The sequence below is a fragment of the Mirounga leonina genome, unplaced genomic scaffold, assembly GCF_011800145.1.
Source record: "Mirounga leonina isolate KUSES-001 unplaced genomic scaffold, KU_Mleo_1.0 Mir_197, whole genome shotgun sequence".
NCBI lineage: Eukaryota > Metazoa > Chordata > Mammalia > Carnivora > Phocidae > Mirounga > Mirounga leonina.
Genome location: NW_023270494.1, coordinates 3,486,303 through 3,500,104, shown reverse-complemented (window position 1 = coordinate 3,500,104; position 13,802 = coordinate 3,486,303). Strand labels below are relative to the sequence as shown.

At 57.2% G+C, this 13,802-nt stretch overlaps 1 protein-coding gene across 1 annotated transcript in view; it reads right to left on the bottom strand.

Moving 5' to 3' along the window:
* The window catches only part of DNAH17 (dynein axonemal heavy chain 17), a 92,599-nt gene extending 86,583 nt beyond the window's left edge, over window positions 1–6,016 (bottom strand). The window contains exons 1-8 of the mRNA XM_035025882.1: window positions 5,672–6,016; window positions 4,349–4,542; window positions 3,766–3,958; window positions 3,423–3,522; window positions 3,164–3,249; window positions 2,847–2,972; window positions 1,738–1,890; window positions 1,545–1,631 (exon numbers count right to left, since the gene is read on the bottom strand). Of these exons, the coding sequence (XP_034881773.1) occupies window positions 1,545–1,631; window positions 1,738–1,890; window positions 2,847–2,972; window positions 3,164–3,249; window positions 3,423–3,522; window positions 3,766–3,958; window positions 4,349–4,542; window positions 5,672–6,016 (1,284 nt within the window). The remainder of the gene's footprint in view (window positions 1–1,544; window positions 1,632–1,737; window positions 1,891–2,846; window positions 2,973–3,163; window positions 3,250–3,422; window positions 3,523–3,765; window positions 3,959–4,348; window positions 4,543–5,671) is intronic.
* Window positions 6,017–13,802: the final 7,786 nt, after the last annotated feature.

The window sequence follows — 13,802 nt, the reverse complement described above, 5'->3', positions numbered from 1 at the left end:
GGGAGTGAGGATGGCCCTCTGACCTGGGGCCACCTGGCAGCAAAGTTGGGGGGGACCCTCTGTTTATTTCTGTCCTCTAAAGTCCTCTCTGGAACACAGAGAGAGGGGACGGAAGGAAGGGCCCCATGAGTCCTCTCCAAGCGTTGAACAGGGGAATGCGGAGATGAGGTGGGGCTCTTATCCGGACCCTGCTCTGGAGTGATCTAAATAGATCACGCTTTCCTGGGGCCCCCATGTCCTCAGCTGTGGGCGGAAGCAGTTGGAACCTCACACGGAGGTTTCTGGTGTTGTGACTAAGCTTCAAATCCTCTGCTTCCTGGAAGGCCATCAGCACTTAGAGCCCGTCCCTGACCCACCGTGACCTGTGAGGATGCCCTCCCGCAGGGGATGCCCGCCCGAGGCACTACTTCCTCTGAGGTGGGGCTCTCCTGGACGCTTCTCCAACTATTCGGGCCCCCCAGGGGGGCTTTCCTTTCCAGAACTCTCCCGCGCTCTTCCTTTTGACATTTCCTCACACCCGGTCCCCTCACGCGTTACCTCCCGTGTCTGTGTGAGGCCCTCGTTTCCCAGTGGATCCTGAAGGCTCCTTGTGGACCCCAGGCAGCCTCGGGAGCCTGACCCAGGGCCTGGCACCCAGGGCCTGGCGAAGCAAGATGCGCACGTGGTGCTCACGCCACGCCCCTAAGCTGGGGCCGGGGTTGGGGCCGTCTTCCCAAAATGCCATCACCAAAGCAGACCCAACGAAAAGCAGCAGCGGGGTCAAATGTCCTGAGCTCGGGGCTCGTGCCGCCAGAAGGAGGGAGGGGACAGCGGGGAGACATCCTTTCCCAGAAAGCTCATCCCGATTCAGGACCTGGGAGCCTCTGGGCTTGAGGAAAACCGTGATGCAAATTTGCAGTCCTTAGTGGGCCTCGTCCACCTGTGGACGAGACTGGAGACCAGACAGGCCTGCCCAAGGCCGCTGCTGATGGTGGTGGCCATCGGGAAAACCAATGCTCCAGGGTTCCGGGGTGATTTTCCCCTTTTGAATGGTGTGAATAGTTGGTGGGCAAAGGTAAGGGACCATACAGAAGATCACAAACAAAAAGCAAAACTTTCTTGCCCTGACCCCGTGTTTATGCCCTGGCTCTTCTCCCCAGAGGCAGCCGTCTTGAACCAATTAAAAACCAATTAAAAATGCTCATTTGCTCTGTGTCACTCCGTGTATCTGACCGTGCAGGGCCCTGCCCCTGCCCACACTTGTCCTAACCGAGCCGGCTAACCCTCGCCCACGGCCGCCCAGCTTCCTGCCGATGCCCGTGTAATTTGTCATCAGCCTGCTCGGGACACAAGGCATGGGATGGGGGAGAAGCCCCCCAAAACGGGGCACTTTTGTTCTTGGCCAATGGCTCCAGGCATGGAGGAGGCCGGCCCCTGACTTGGTTTCCCCGCGACACGGATGCTTGGGTGTGGCTTTCATCCTCCCTACCGGGAGATGTGGGCGTGGGACAAGGATGGGAGACGCAGCTCTGCTAAGGGCAGTTTGAGCCACATTTCACCTTTACCTCAATGGTCTGGATGCGATGGAAGAAGGAATTCATCCTGGAAAATGCCAGAGAAGAAGGGAATTCCCAGGGCACCGGCTCCTTGTCCTACGGGAGACACAGAGAGGAGGCTGTGCGCGCCTCAAACACTCCTGCGGACGCCTGGGAGCCCGCGCCCACACGTCCTTGAACTTGCTCTGAAATCAGGCCGGACCTTAAAGAAAAGCTTCATGTTTGCGCAGCAGAAATCATAGGCGCGGTAAAGCTCCTTCAGAACGTTCACGGACAGAGAGATGTTGCTCAGAACCTCCTCTGTTTCTCCCTGCAAGCCTTTCAGCACCTCTTCTGGGCTCAGGAAAGTGCGCGTCTGGGCAGAAGAGAAGACATTCCAGTCCTGAGAGCGCTCTGGGGTGAGGTCCAGGGTCTGCTCGGCGGGCTACAAACAGCCCACCTTGGGGCCCACAGTCGGCTCCTTCAGACACGTTAGCCGTCCCTGAGGTCCAGGTCCCGACCCGTCTGCCCACTGCCGGCCCATTTTCGGGAGACTGAGCTGCTTCCCTGTGTGGCCCCACACCCCCTACGGCTGCAGCCGAAACAGATCCTGGTCCCAGATGACTGGGGGCCCTTCAGGGCCCGGGAAATCCAGTCCTGCCCCGGGCGGCGGGAGCCTGGACCGCAGGGCCCTTCCGGGCAGCAAGCACGATTTTAACCCATGCGGGAGACCCAAACAAAACGCTCGCGGCCGGCTAAGGAGTGCTTGGGAAAAGGAAGGAAGACAGGGAGTCTGCGTTGAGGAAGACAGGAGGCAGGTCAGTGTAGGAGCAGATAAACCCCACGACCCTGGCCGAGGCCTGGGGTCCTGGGACTCGGCGGGTAGCCCCATTTTTTTCCTCCTCCCTCCCGCCGTGGGGCCGCTTGGGCTGACACTGCCCAGTCTCGGGAGAACTGTGGGTGGCCACCAAGCTCAGCCTCGGGCCTGGAAACCCCAGTGCCGACATCTTTGCCTGTTTTTAAACTGCCAGGGTGGCGTCACCAGGTAAGCGTCCGACTCTTGAAGATCTCGGAGTCCTGGGATCGAGTCCCCTATCGGGCTCCGTGCTCCGCAGGGAGTCTGCTTGGGATTTCTCTCCCTCCGCTTCTCCCCCCAGCTCATGAGCACATGTGCGCGCTCTCTCTCTCCCACTCTCTCCTCTCTCCCCCAAACAAATAAAATAAATCTTAAAAAACAAAAACCTGCCCAGATACACGGGCAGGGGGGAAGCCGAGCAGGCAGGGAGAGGCCCCAGTCGGGAGGCAGAGGGCGGCACGGTGGGGCGAGGTTACCATCTCGATGATTTGGTTGCAAAACTCCTGCAGGATGACGATGAGCCTGGAGGGCGTGTTGTAGTGCTCGGACGTGGCCCAGATGAAGCAGACGGTATAGAGCACCTTCGCAATGAAGGTCGGGAGCTGTGGGGAGATGGGCAGGTATGCAGCCCCTCCGCCCTCCGCTTCGCAGGGCCCCGGGAGGGCACCCCAGAGGGGAAGGAAGAGGCGCTCCCCAGGACCACGCAGCCCCTCCCGGCCAAGAAGCCCACAGCCCCCACGCCCCTAACGCAGCAGACCAGCCCCTAAGAGTGGCCTTTCTCGGGCTGACACACCATCGTGAAGTCGGCCTGCTCCATCTCCTCCAGCAGGATCCGCAGAGGCTTCAGATACAGAACGATGTCGCTGGCCTCCTTCAGCCCTGCACGGAAGGAGAGCAAGCGCTCGCGCGGCCCCGACGGTCAGAGACGGGGACCGGCGGCTCCATGCTCGTGGACACCTGCTCCCTCAAGACCCAGGACCTTCCCCAGAGGAAGGTGCGTGTGGGCAGGCGCCGCGGCCCCCGCCAAGGACAGTGCCCCTTCCTCAGCTCACCCTCCATGACGTCCGTGTACACATTTTGCAGGGCTGGGCAGTAACAGCTCTTGGCTTTTTCCAGGATCTCAACTATTTTGTTCACTTTGGGCCTATTCAGCTGAGAAACAGAGAACAGGAAGCTCGGGGAAGCTCCAGAGAGGCTCGGAGACCCTACACAAAAGGCACCTGACCCCGCAGCCGCTGGAGCCCAGGACTTTGTGCAGGTTATCCGGGTCCCCTCGGGGGCCCTGGGGGTCCGCACAGAGGGGTGGACGGGTCACGAATCGGCCTGGCCAGCACGTGGGCCCTCTGGCTGCAGAGCCACTGAGGCCTGCTCACCACTGTGGAGAGGAGCTGTCACCTGCTCATGGATGCACTTGAGATTCATCAGCCGGGCATCCCAGAACTCAAACTCAACTCGGGGCAGGGGGTGTAGCCCATCCAGCAGGGGCTGGGCCGAGTCTTTGCTCAGCACGTCCCGGATCTGGTGGGACCAGTCGATGATGATGGTTTCGATGGCATGCAGCAGTGAGTTGTCCAGAGAAGGGGGGATCCTGCAGAGCAGAAGGTCAGGCAAGATGCTCTCCCAGCCGCAGGGATGGGGTTCTACCAGCTCCGCCCCTTCTGGGCAGGAATCATCCCTCCCCCGTCGCCCTCGGGACAACCTCCCAAGCAACCACCAGCAGTGCCCCATCTCCCCCCATGTCCCAAGCTCCTCGCAACCACTGTGGGGAGGCAGGAGAAGTGCCCAAATCTCCCAGCTAAGAGAGGCCAAGTGTGGAATAAGAGCCATGTTCAAGGTGGCTCCTCCCGGCCGTCCTTATTGGGGTCACACAGGCATGTGCTTGGGGTTTTGTGGATGACTCCCAGTGGGGCTCAGTGTGCTGGGGGTCACAGGTCAGCGACTCCTCCAGCCGGCCAGGTGCCCAGGCTGGGCCACCTACCTCTCCATGGACTCCAGCGTGCCATCCAGACTCCCCAGGTGCTCCGGGATGGGCAGCAGGGTCTTCCCTTTGATCTTGCCCCCCATCACGAACATCTCATTCTTCAGCTTGTGGACTTGCTTCATGATGTCTTCCGAGACCACCCGGGGCCATCCACTCAAGTTTTCACTTTGGTTTAACAGGGAGTAGAGCACCTGGAAGGGAATGGCTCTGTTCATGTGCCCAGACCTCCTCCGACCCGGTGGCTCCCAGGAGGAATGGGGAGCCCTGGGTGCCTGGAACCCACCATGTTTGCTGAAAGCAGATGGCCCGTGCGGCCTTGGAGAGCTGTCAGGGGCTGAGCCGGGTCCCCCAGTGTCGCATGTTGAAGCCCCAACCCCAGCACCTCTGGGTGCGGCTGTCTTTGGAGACGAGCTTTTCAAGAGGTGACTAAGCTAAAATGAAGTCCCGTGGGTGGGCCCAAATCGCATGTGACTGGTGTCCTTATAAGAAGAGACGTGGACACAGACAGACACAGAGGGACAACCAAGTGAGGCCACGGGGAGGTGACAGCGTCTACAAGCCCAGGGGAGAGGCTACAGAAGGAACGGGTCCTGCCCACGCCTGGATCTGGGAACTCCAGCCCCCAGGACTGTGATCCCTTGTCACGGCAGCCCGAGCAGACTCACGCAGATGCCCCAGCATTCCCGCTGCAGGCCTGCCAGGCTCCTCTTCCCGATGGGAGGGGAGGCTGGCCTGAGTCCTGGAGGAGGGGCTCCTGTGCTCCAGGTTCGCACAAGGCAGGGAATTAAGTCCCCATCTCACGCATGAGGACAGCAACGGCCAGAAAGCTAGGTCACTCGGACTCTGGCTGGTGTGGCTGCCCAGAGCGGGCCGCCCCTGCCGCCCCTGCCGCCCCTGCCTGGGGTGACACTGGCAACAAGGTAGGACAGTGGGGAGATGCACCAAACTGCACCCTGTTCTTTCTCTTTCTTCACACAAAGTCTCAGAACTGGGAAACCCATCTACTGGGACTCAAGTGGCCCACACCCTCTGACGCCGTGGGCAGGGGCCATGCCCGGTGCATCCCGAGGTCCCACGACACCAAGAGAGGATGAGGTGCTGGCTGGGGCCTCTCAGCCCTCGGGTGCACAGCACCGCCTGGAGGTCTGGGCAGAATGCAGATGTGTCCCCGCACCAGGGTGGGCAGGGCCTGGGCTCCTGCATTTCTGATCGGCTCCCTGTGGGCCACTCTCTGGGCAGCCGGCCTCTAGGCCACTCACCAAAAGCACGAGAAACAGAGATTGTCCCCCCGGCGCAGCCTCCCCCACCCCGGGCACCCACCTCCTCCACGACGGCGATCAGCTGTTCCACGGGCGCAGGACTTATGTCCCCGTAGATGAGGCGGTCCTTGTAGGTATCCTTGCTGATGTTCTCCCGTCCCTTCTTGATGAAGTAAACCCCTTTGGACTTGAGGGAGGCGGGGAAGCCCAGGCAGGGTATGATCATGCCGGCGGGGCTGAGCGTCAACACCAGAACCAGGACGTCTGGCTTCTCGAAGAATTCGGTGAATAAGGCCATGTTCTCCTCGGCCCCGACCAACTTGCTCCACTTGTCTGGCTTGAACTTCAGAATGAGGGAAGCTACTCCCTCTAAATACTCCAACCTGACGTCCGGTGTGATGGTCATCGTGGCGCTTCCTTACAGCACGGTCCTCCGGCCGGCGCACGGAGACCCTGACGCAGCACCGTGTGCGGGGGGCTCACTCCCCACCTGTCTCTGGAGCCGCTCGCAACCTCTGTCCTGACCAAGCAAGGCGACGAGGTTCCTCGCGAGTGTTCGCTCTTCCACTGGGTGTGGGCTGGGGGCAGGGAGGGACAAGGGGGTCCTGGCTGTCTGCCCTGGCTGGACCTCTGTCGCCGTGGGGCAAGGGCCACACAGCGGCGGTGGTGTGGGCTTGTGTGAGTTGTGACCAGGAGGCTAACGGCTGGGCGAGGCAGAGATGGGCCCGGGGGAGAAGGGGAGGCAGGAGATGGTCGCAGCCAGGTGGCCTGCAGGTGGTGGGGTGGGGGGAGGCCAGATGAGATGAGAGCAGGGTCAGGTTGAAGGGTCCCGGGGAAGACATCGCACACCCCTGGGGTATGGGCAGAGCTCCGAAGGAGCTCCCTTCACACAGAGAAAGGCTCACCAGCTGAGCAGATGCTGCTCCAGTCGTAGGCAGGGCCAACGGATGGGCAGCTCTTTTCCAGACCAGAAAGGAAATGGCTCCTTTTCCTGGAGGCGCTCCAACTGCCATGGAACTTCTGCAGGTCTCCTCGGCACCGGGGACTTCTAGAACCTTCTCCTAGGGACCTGAGTGACCAGTGGTGGGGCAGCAAACGAGCAAGCCTCCATGGCCCGCCACAGGGGGGAGGCTCTTGGACTGTAATATTTTTTATTTTATTTTATTATTATTTTCTTAAACATTTTATTTATTTGTTTGAGAGAGAGAGCGAGAGCAGGTGAGCATGAACAAGGGGAGAGGCAGAGGGAGAGGGAGGATAGACTCTCCGCTGAGCAGGGAGCCCGATTCGGGGCTTGATCCCAGGGCTCTGGGATCATGACCTGAGCTGAAGGCAGACGCTTCACCCCAGGCGTCCCGGGCCGTAATATTTTTTAAACTCAGTTGAACAATCTTTGCCTTTGAACTGGAGCATTCAGTCCACGTTCAGTTCCTGTAACCCCCTACTACATTGGGATTTATGTCCATTGTCATATTGAGTGCTTGGTATTCTCCTTTCTCACCCTTCTTCTGGATTATATAGTTTTTATTATTTCATCTCCTCTCATTACCTTGGTTATTATCCATCTTTTATTTTCCCTTTAGAGGCTTGGAGACATCATAACGTGCATCCTGACTTACCCCACTATAATATTCACTGCAACCCAATCATGAAATTCAGAAAACAATTTCCATTTACAATAACATCAAAACAATTCTGCTTACAATTCCATTTACAAGAGCGTCAGAAAGAATAAAATACTTAGGATTAAATTTTAAAAGGAAGTGCAAGACTTATAAGCTGAAGACCACAAAACGTCACTGAAAGAAATGAAATACTTGGGTGGGTGAAAAGGCATCCCTTGTTCACAGCTCGAAGACTTAATCTTGTTAAGATGACAATTCTCCTCAAACTGATCTGTAATCAATCTAGATTCAGGAAAATCCCTGTCAAAATCCCAGCCACCTTTCTTGCAGAAATGGGAACGCTGGTCCTCCCTATCACAGGGAAATGTGAGGGACCAAGAAGAGCCAAAGCAATCTTGAAGAAGAACAAGGTTGGAGGACTCGCGCTTCCCAAGCATAACACTTCCTACAAAACCACAGTAATCCAGAAGGAGAGCTTCTGGCCCAGGGATGGACGTCCAGATTCAGGGACTAGAACAGAGGGCCCAGGAATCACTGCACACCACATGGGCAGTTGGTGTCAGACAGGGGTGCCAGGACGGTCCAGTGGGGGAGGCAGCAGCCTTTCCAAGAGATGATGCTGGGACAAGTGGACTGCCACACGCACCCCCACCTCACACCATCTACAAAAATTAACTAAAACTGTAAGAGCTACAACTATAAAACCCTTCGGGTAAGACATAGGAGTAGATCTCCATAACCTTGAAGGAAGCAGTGGTTTCTTAGAGAGGATACCAAAAGCATGAGATCAAAGAAAATAGTGGATAAATGAGGCAACATGGAAATTAAAAATTGGGGGGCTTCGGGGCGCCTGGGTGGCTCAGATGGTTAAGCGACTGCCTTCGGCTCAGGTCATGATCCTGGAGTCCCTGGATCGAGTCCCGCCTCGGGCTCCCTGCTCAGCGGGGAGCCTGCTTCTCCCTCTGACCCTCCTCCCCCTCATGCTCTCTGTCTCTCATTCTCTCTCTCTCAAATAAATAAATAAAATCTTTAAAAAATTGGGGGGTTCCAAAGGGCACTCGAAAGTGAGAAGACCACGCACAGAATGGGAGCCAATATTTTCACATCTTCTATCTGATAAGGGACTTGCACTCAGAATACATATGTAACTCACAATACGAGAATAAAAATACAAACAATATAATTAGAAATGGGTGAAGGACATAGATTGACTTTTCTCCAAGAAAGACACACAAATGGCCAATAAGCACATGAACAGGTGTTTACATCATTAGTCGTCAGGGAAGGAACTCGTGTGCGGCGCCCAGAACCTTCGAAGTCATGGAGACGGAAAGTTCCCATCGCCCAGCCCTCTGGATGGGCACTCCCCTGCAGCACGTGGCACAGTCTCTGGGCCGTCGCAGGCCTTCTGCAAATATTACTGAGGGAACAAAGGCTCTGAGAAGTCCTGCAGAAAGGAGGTCCGTTTAACCTCATCCAACCCAGTGTTGGGTTGGCGGCGCTTTTCTTTCCTTGAGGCCCCATCCCTTGTTTGAAATGCTAGATCCGGGTCTAGATGGTCCAGCTTCCTCTACGATTGTGCTTCCCTGGGGTCTGTGGGTCCCCGAGACACAAAGGATTGAATGTCTCCTGCTGAAATCATGCAGGTACAGGGGGCTCAGGGAGCTGCCCCCGCGCCCTCGAACCACCACCCTAGGGCTCCAGGGTGGGTGCTGTGCCTGCTTTGAAGGAGGGACTCATGGGTGATCCGGAGCTTCCTGGCGGGTCACACCTGAGGTCCTACCCGAGCAGAGAAGACACAGGACGACCCATTTTCTGGGTGGCTCAACCAGCTTTCGATATGGACACACTGCCCACGTTGCAGCAGGAACAGCGGGCCCTTGGGAAATGGCCAGGGCGCCGTGTGAAGCTTCTGGACTGGCTAGTGCCCTCGGAGCAGAGCAATGGGAGGCCGACTGCAACCCTCCCCACCTGGGCCACCAGCTGGGCACACCATTCCCGCACTTCGTTTGCCCTGACAGTCAAAGACCACTGCCCTGAGAGTTCAGCCTCTGCTTACGGTCCCCAGGGAGCACGTGCTCCCCGCCCAGCTAACTCGGAATGCAGGTGCCACACAGAAATGACCCATCACTACGCACAGTTGCAGGACGACACCCCCCTGCTGGGGACGCTTGCCCACAGCAGGAGGCCGGCCATCTGGGTCAGCCCTCGCCACCCCACACGCCCTGACACGTCCTCATGCCGAGGTCCCGGCAGAGGGGGCGGGGAGGACAGTCAGCCTTTGTCTTGCTGCCCAGGCACGACCTTGCCCTGGCGCTGGGCAGAAAGGGAGGGCTGAGCCCTGCCCGCCCGGCTGACCCTGCCGGGCACTCTTCTTCCTTCGTGGGGATGACAGTGTGGCCAGAGAGATGTCTCGGGCCTGCGAGGTTTCCAAACGTCGCAGCAAGGCCCTGCACCGTGGAGCCAGGGGGCCTTTTCTAGCTTTGGGGCTCTCTGCATAGCTAACCCCAGGGAGGAGGCCCCAACGGGCCACGGAAATGTGTGGGTTGCAAGCTGTCCAGGCTGGGAACAGGGCGGGTCAGTGTGAGCACTGCACAGCCAAGTCTGCCTCTGCCCGCCCAGGGGGCCGTGGGCGGTGTGGGGTGTTCCCTGAGGAAGCAGGCGGCTGCCAGACAAGCCTCACGGGGGTGGGCCCAAGAGAAACAGAGCCGACTCGAGTCCAAGCCCAGAGACAGACTCTTCGACGCTACTATGATGTAGGAGAGAGCCGGACCCCACTCCAAACGCAGCCAAGACAGCGGCTCTTCCAGCCCCGAGCAGCCACAGGCCACGCTAGGGGACCGGGTTCTAGCTAGCGGCAGCCAAGGACTGAGACGCACGGGCGGGGGACGAGGACCTTCCTCAGATATGGAGGGGGGCGGGGACCGAGCAGGATGCTTTGCTCAGAGGGGCTTAGGCAGACCTAGAACCTGGCCCAACACCTAGAGGCAGCCTGTCGAGGAGAAGGCTCAGCGGGACCTGTCCTCAGTTTGGTCAAGAAAAGAATCTTTTGGCTTCAGCCTAGTGAGGGGTTCTGAGCTTGGGGGGACAGAAGGAGTCGATCCTCGGGGCTGCAGACAGAGGGCTCCCCCCCGCCCCGTGGCTCTGGCTGGACACCATCAGGGCACTTTGAGGGACAAGGTTTATCACTCACGAGTCCTGGAGGGAACGCAGCATGCCCAGGGCCACGCGGCAAGGTCATAGGAGATGGGCTCTCCCTTTATTAGGGTCCAAAGGTGGGAGGGGTTTTGCGGGGTTGTTCACTATTGGCTAACTCGAAGGCTGCGCGTAGAATCAGGGTTCAGGAGAGCGGAGCCCGGGTCACTCAGGCAGCTCGTTAGTGAGGTAGCCCTGTGTCGTCTGAAAGGGGAACTCCACGGACGGGGGGCCTAGTACCCCATCTGGTGGTTTTGCTGGTGCTTATTCAAGGTGGAAGTCTTACAGCCGGAGCCTCTGCATCCCATCTCAGTGTGAGGCACGCCTTCGAGTCCACACTGGGACCCATGCCCTGTCCCCCTGCCAGCATCCCTGTGTTCATCGGAACTGGCTCTGGATGATGCCAACCCAGCTCTTTCACGTGCTGGCCCTGGGCTCAGCCCAGCTGAGAGCCTGTGAGCTTGATCTTCGTTTAGGGCAGTGGTTCTCGGGTCTCCGAGTCAGGTCCCTGGAGCTGCAGGGGCTCCTGGGAGCAAGTTAGGGACGCAGGCTCTCAACCCCGCCCCAGAGTGGTGGGAGCGGGGATCTGGGGCCAGGCCCAGCAGCCCTTATTGTAACGAGCCCCCAGGAGATGCTCATGCACAGCAGAGCATGAGAACCACTGGTTTAGAGTAGAATTTTGCCTCTGCTTTGAGTCCCGTCATTTGAAGTAGCCCTCCTGGGCTTCCTTTCTTTCTGGTCACTCACGCTTGAGGAGAAGCCCTCCCCAGAGCCTGCCTTCCCTTCGACGAGCCCCACTGGTGGGTTCCTTGAGGACCAGGTGTCACCTCACGTGGTGGTTGTCCAGTGACCGCACCGTGGAATCACGTGGGAAGTTTCTGGAACTAATGGTGCCTGGCCCTGCCGCCCCAGGGTCAAGGCCAAATGTCCAGGTTTTAAAAGCTGCCCCATGGGTCTGAGTGGGGAATCCCTGCCCCCGGAGGCTTCAGTGCCCCTGAGAGGTGAGTCTCGCTGCCCTCCCCCATCTGCAGCCACGTTCACCCCAAAGCCCTTGCAGCTGGTTCATCGCTGCCTGTCTGTCTCCTAACAGGACAGACATTGGAGGTCCCCTGCAGTTCTTCCAGGAGGGGCTGGTGCCAGGCCCGAGGTCTCTGCCCAGCTTCTGACCGTTCCTTCCATGCTGGCTGCTCATCCGTTACGTCGCGTCGGCACGCTCTGGACTCGGGAGGCCGGGGGAATTCGAGGACAGGCTGGCCTCCCAGAGACCCACGGTCGCCCCAGCTCAGCATCCACCAGAAACTTGGAAATACCAAATACTGCTTTCTTAAAAGGACAAAGACCTCTTTTCTCTGGACTAGTTTTTTTAAAAGTTGAACTGCGTTAGTGAATAATCTCCTCTTCGATGACTTGGTTTATAATATCTCAACCTGGAAAATGAAGATCTCCAAGGTGAAAATCAAGTGCTCTGAGTCACCCCCGAGGGTCAGAGCAATGGCACGAGGCTGTAAGACTCTGGGCTTTTCCCCCTGCAAACTCCATCAGCCTCCTGATCCATCCTGCTTTGCTGGAGGGCTCAAGTTCAACTCTGAATTTCAAGGGAGGGAGACAAACACAGCCCTGGGGGCTGAGCCCCTGCTGGAAAGGCTTCTCGGCTTTGTTTGCAAAATTAAATGTGTTTTGAGTGTAATAAGTCAGGAAAGCGGAGTTTGAAGGTCTGGAAATGAAATTTCCTGCCTGTGGTTTGACTCACGCCTGTCTGTCTCTAATCTACCCCAAGGACATTTGTTCCAGTGTGACAGGGCTGGACTCTACCTCCCCTAGACTCCTCCAGGGAGTGAGAAGATGGTCCGGGCTGATGGGGAAGCTTTGCGGAGGAGCCTGCGCGCCCGCAGGAAACCTTTCCAGACTCCCCTCATCAATCATCCCCGGGCGGCTGGGGGGATTTATCCCCCACGGCAGGCTCCCTCAGCCTGGCCTCTGTCCCTGAAGGCTGCTCAAGAAATAGGGAACTATGAATCTCAGCAGTCCCTTGTCTTTTCTGTCTTCTTTGCTAGTGGTGTGGGAAACAAAGGCAGAAGGAAATGTAGATAAAATTAAATGTCCTTATAACCTGCAGCCCATCAACAAATACTTGAGGCGGGCAGAGTATAATGTTCCTCCAGGAAAATCCCAACTGTCTTAATGTTAATGCCTCACGAGAGGGAAAAACATCCTCAGTTTGACCACAGCCAGGCCCCCAGGATCCTGTGAGTCTTCTTTAGCAGATCAAAGTCCTTTTGGAACTTCCCTTTGTCTTGATTTCCCCCCAACCCCAAAGTATGTAATCCTTGCTCCTCACAATCCCAGGATGGGCAGCTATTTCTGCCCAGGGGTCCTGTCCCCCTGCTTTAATGAAGTCACCTTTTTGCACCGAAGACGTCTCAAGAATTCCTTCGTGGGCTCCGGATCCCCAACAATGCTATTCCAAAAAAACTCCATCCCTAGTGATGTGGGAACAAAGGCAGAAGAAAAATTATTAAATGTCCTTACCACTTACAGCCCATTGACAAGTCCTTGGAAAAGGCAGCATGACCTTCCTTTAGGGACACAACTGCTTGGATGTGGACACTTTGCTAAGGGCAAAGGCAATCTTAGCCCGACCCTCCAGGACCCTGTAAGTCTTCTTTAACATATAAAAATTCCTTTGGAAACTTCCTTCATCTCTACCCCCCAAGATACATGTTGGCAATCATCCCCCAGGCATGTGGCCCACTGATAGACATCTGATGGGTCTCATGACTCAGGTTTTATTAGACAGTAGTAAATGACCTTTTCCCAACAATAGCTAGCCCCTCAAGGTCCTGCAAACCTTGCTTCCAAAATTCCTTAAGGACTTTCGCTCTCTCTAACCCCCTCCCAACTTGAAAGTATGTAATGGGCCACCACTCACGACCCCGGTGCCGCTCTTTCTGCCCACAGGTCCTGTCCCCGAGCTTTAATAAAACCACCTTTTTGCACTGAAGAAGTCTCAAGAATTCTTTCTTGGCCATCGGCTTCGAACCCTCACCGCTTTCCTACATCACGAGCCCACAAGCACTGACTGTCCCGGTGCGCCTGGGGCCAAGGATTTCCCGGGACCTGGGACTTCTGGAACTAGACCCTGCAGAGTCGGGGACACTGCGGCTTGTTAGTGACCCTCATGCTGTTGCCAGTGCCCCACCGACTGCAGAAGGGACGGGGCTGGCTGTTTCTCCGGAACCTTCCAGGAATCGAGGAGAATTCACTGTGGTTCTCGGAGAGGTGGGGGACTTTCTCAGGACCACCCATTTTGTAATGAGTGGAGCCAGGTTTAGAATCTGATTTTCCAATTCGTCAAATGCTGCTGGTTTACCC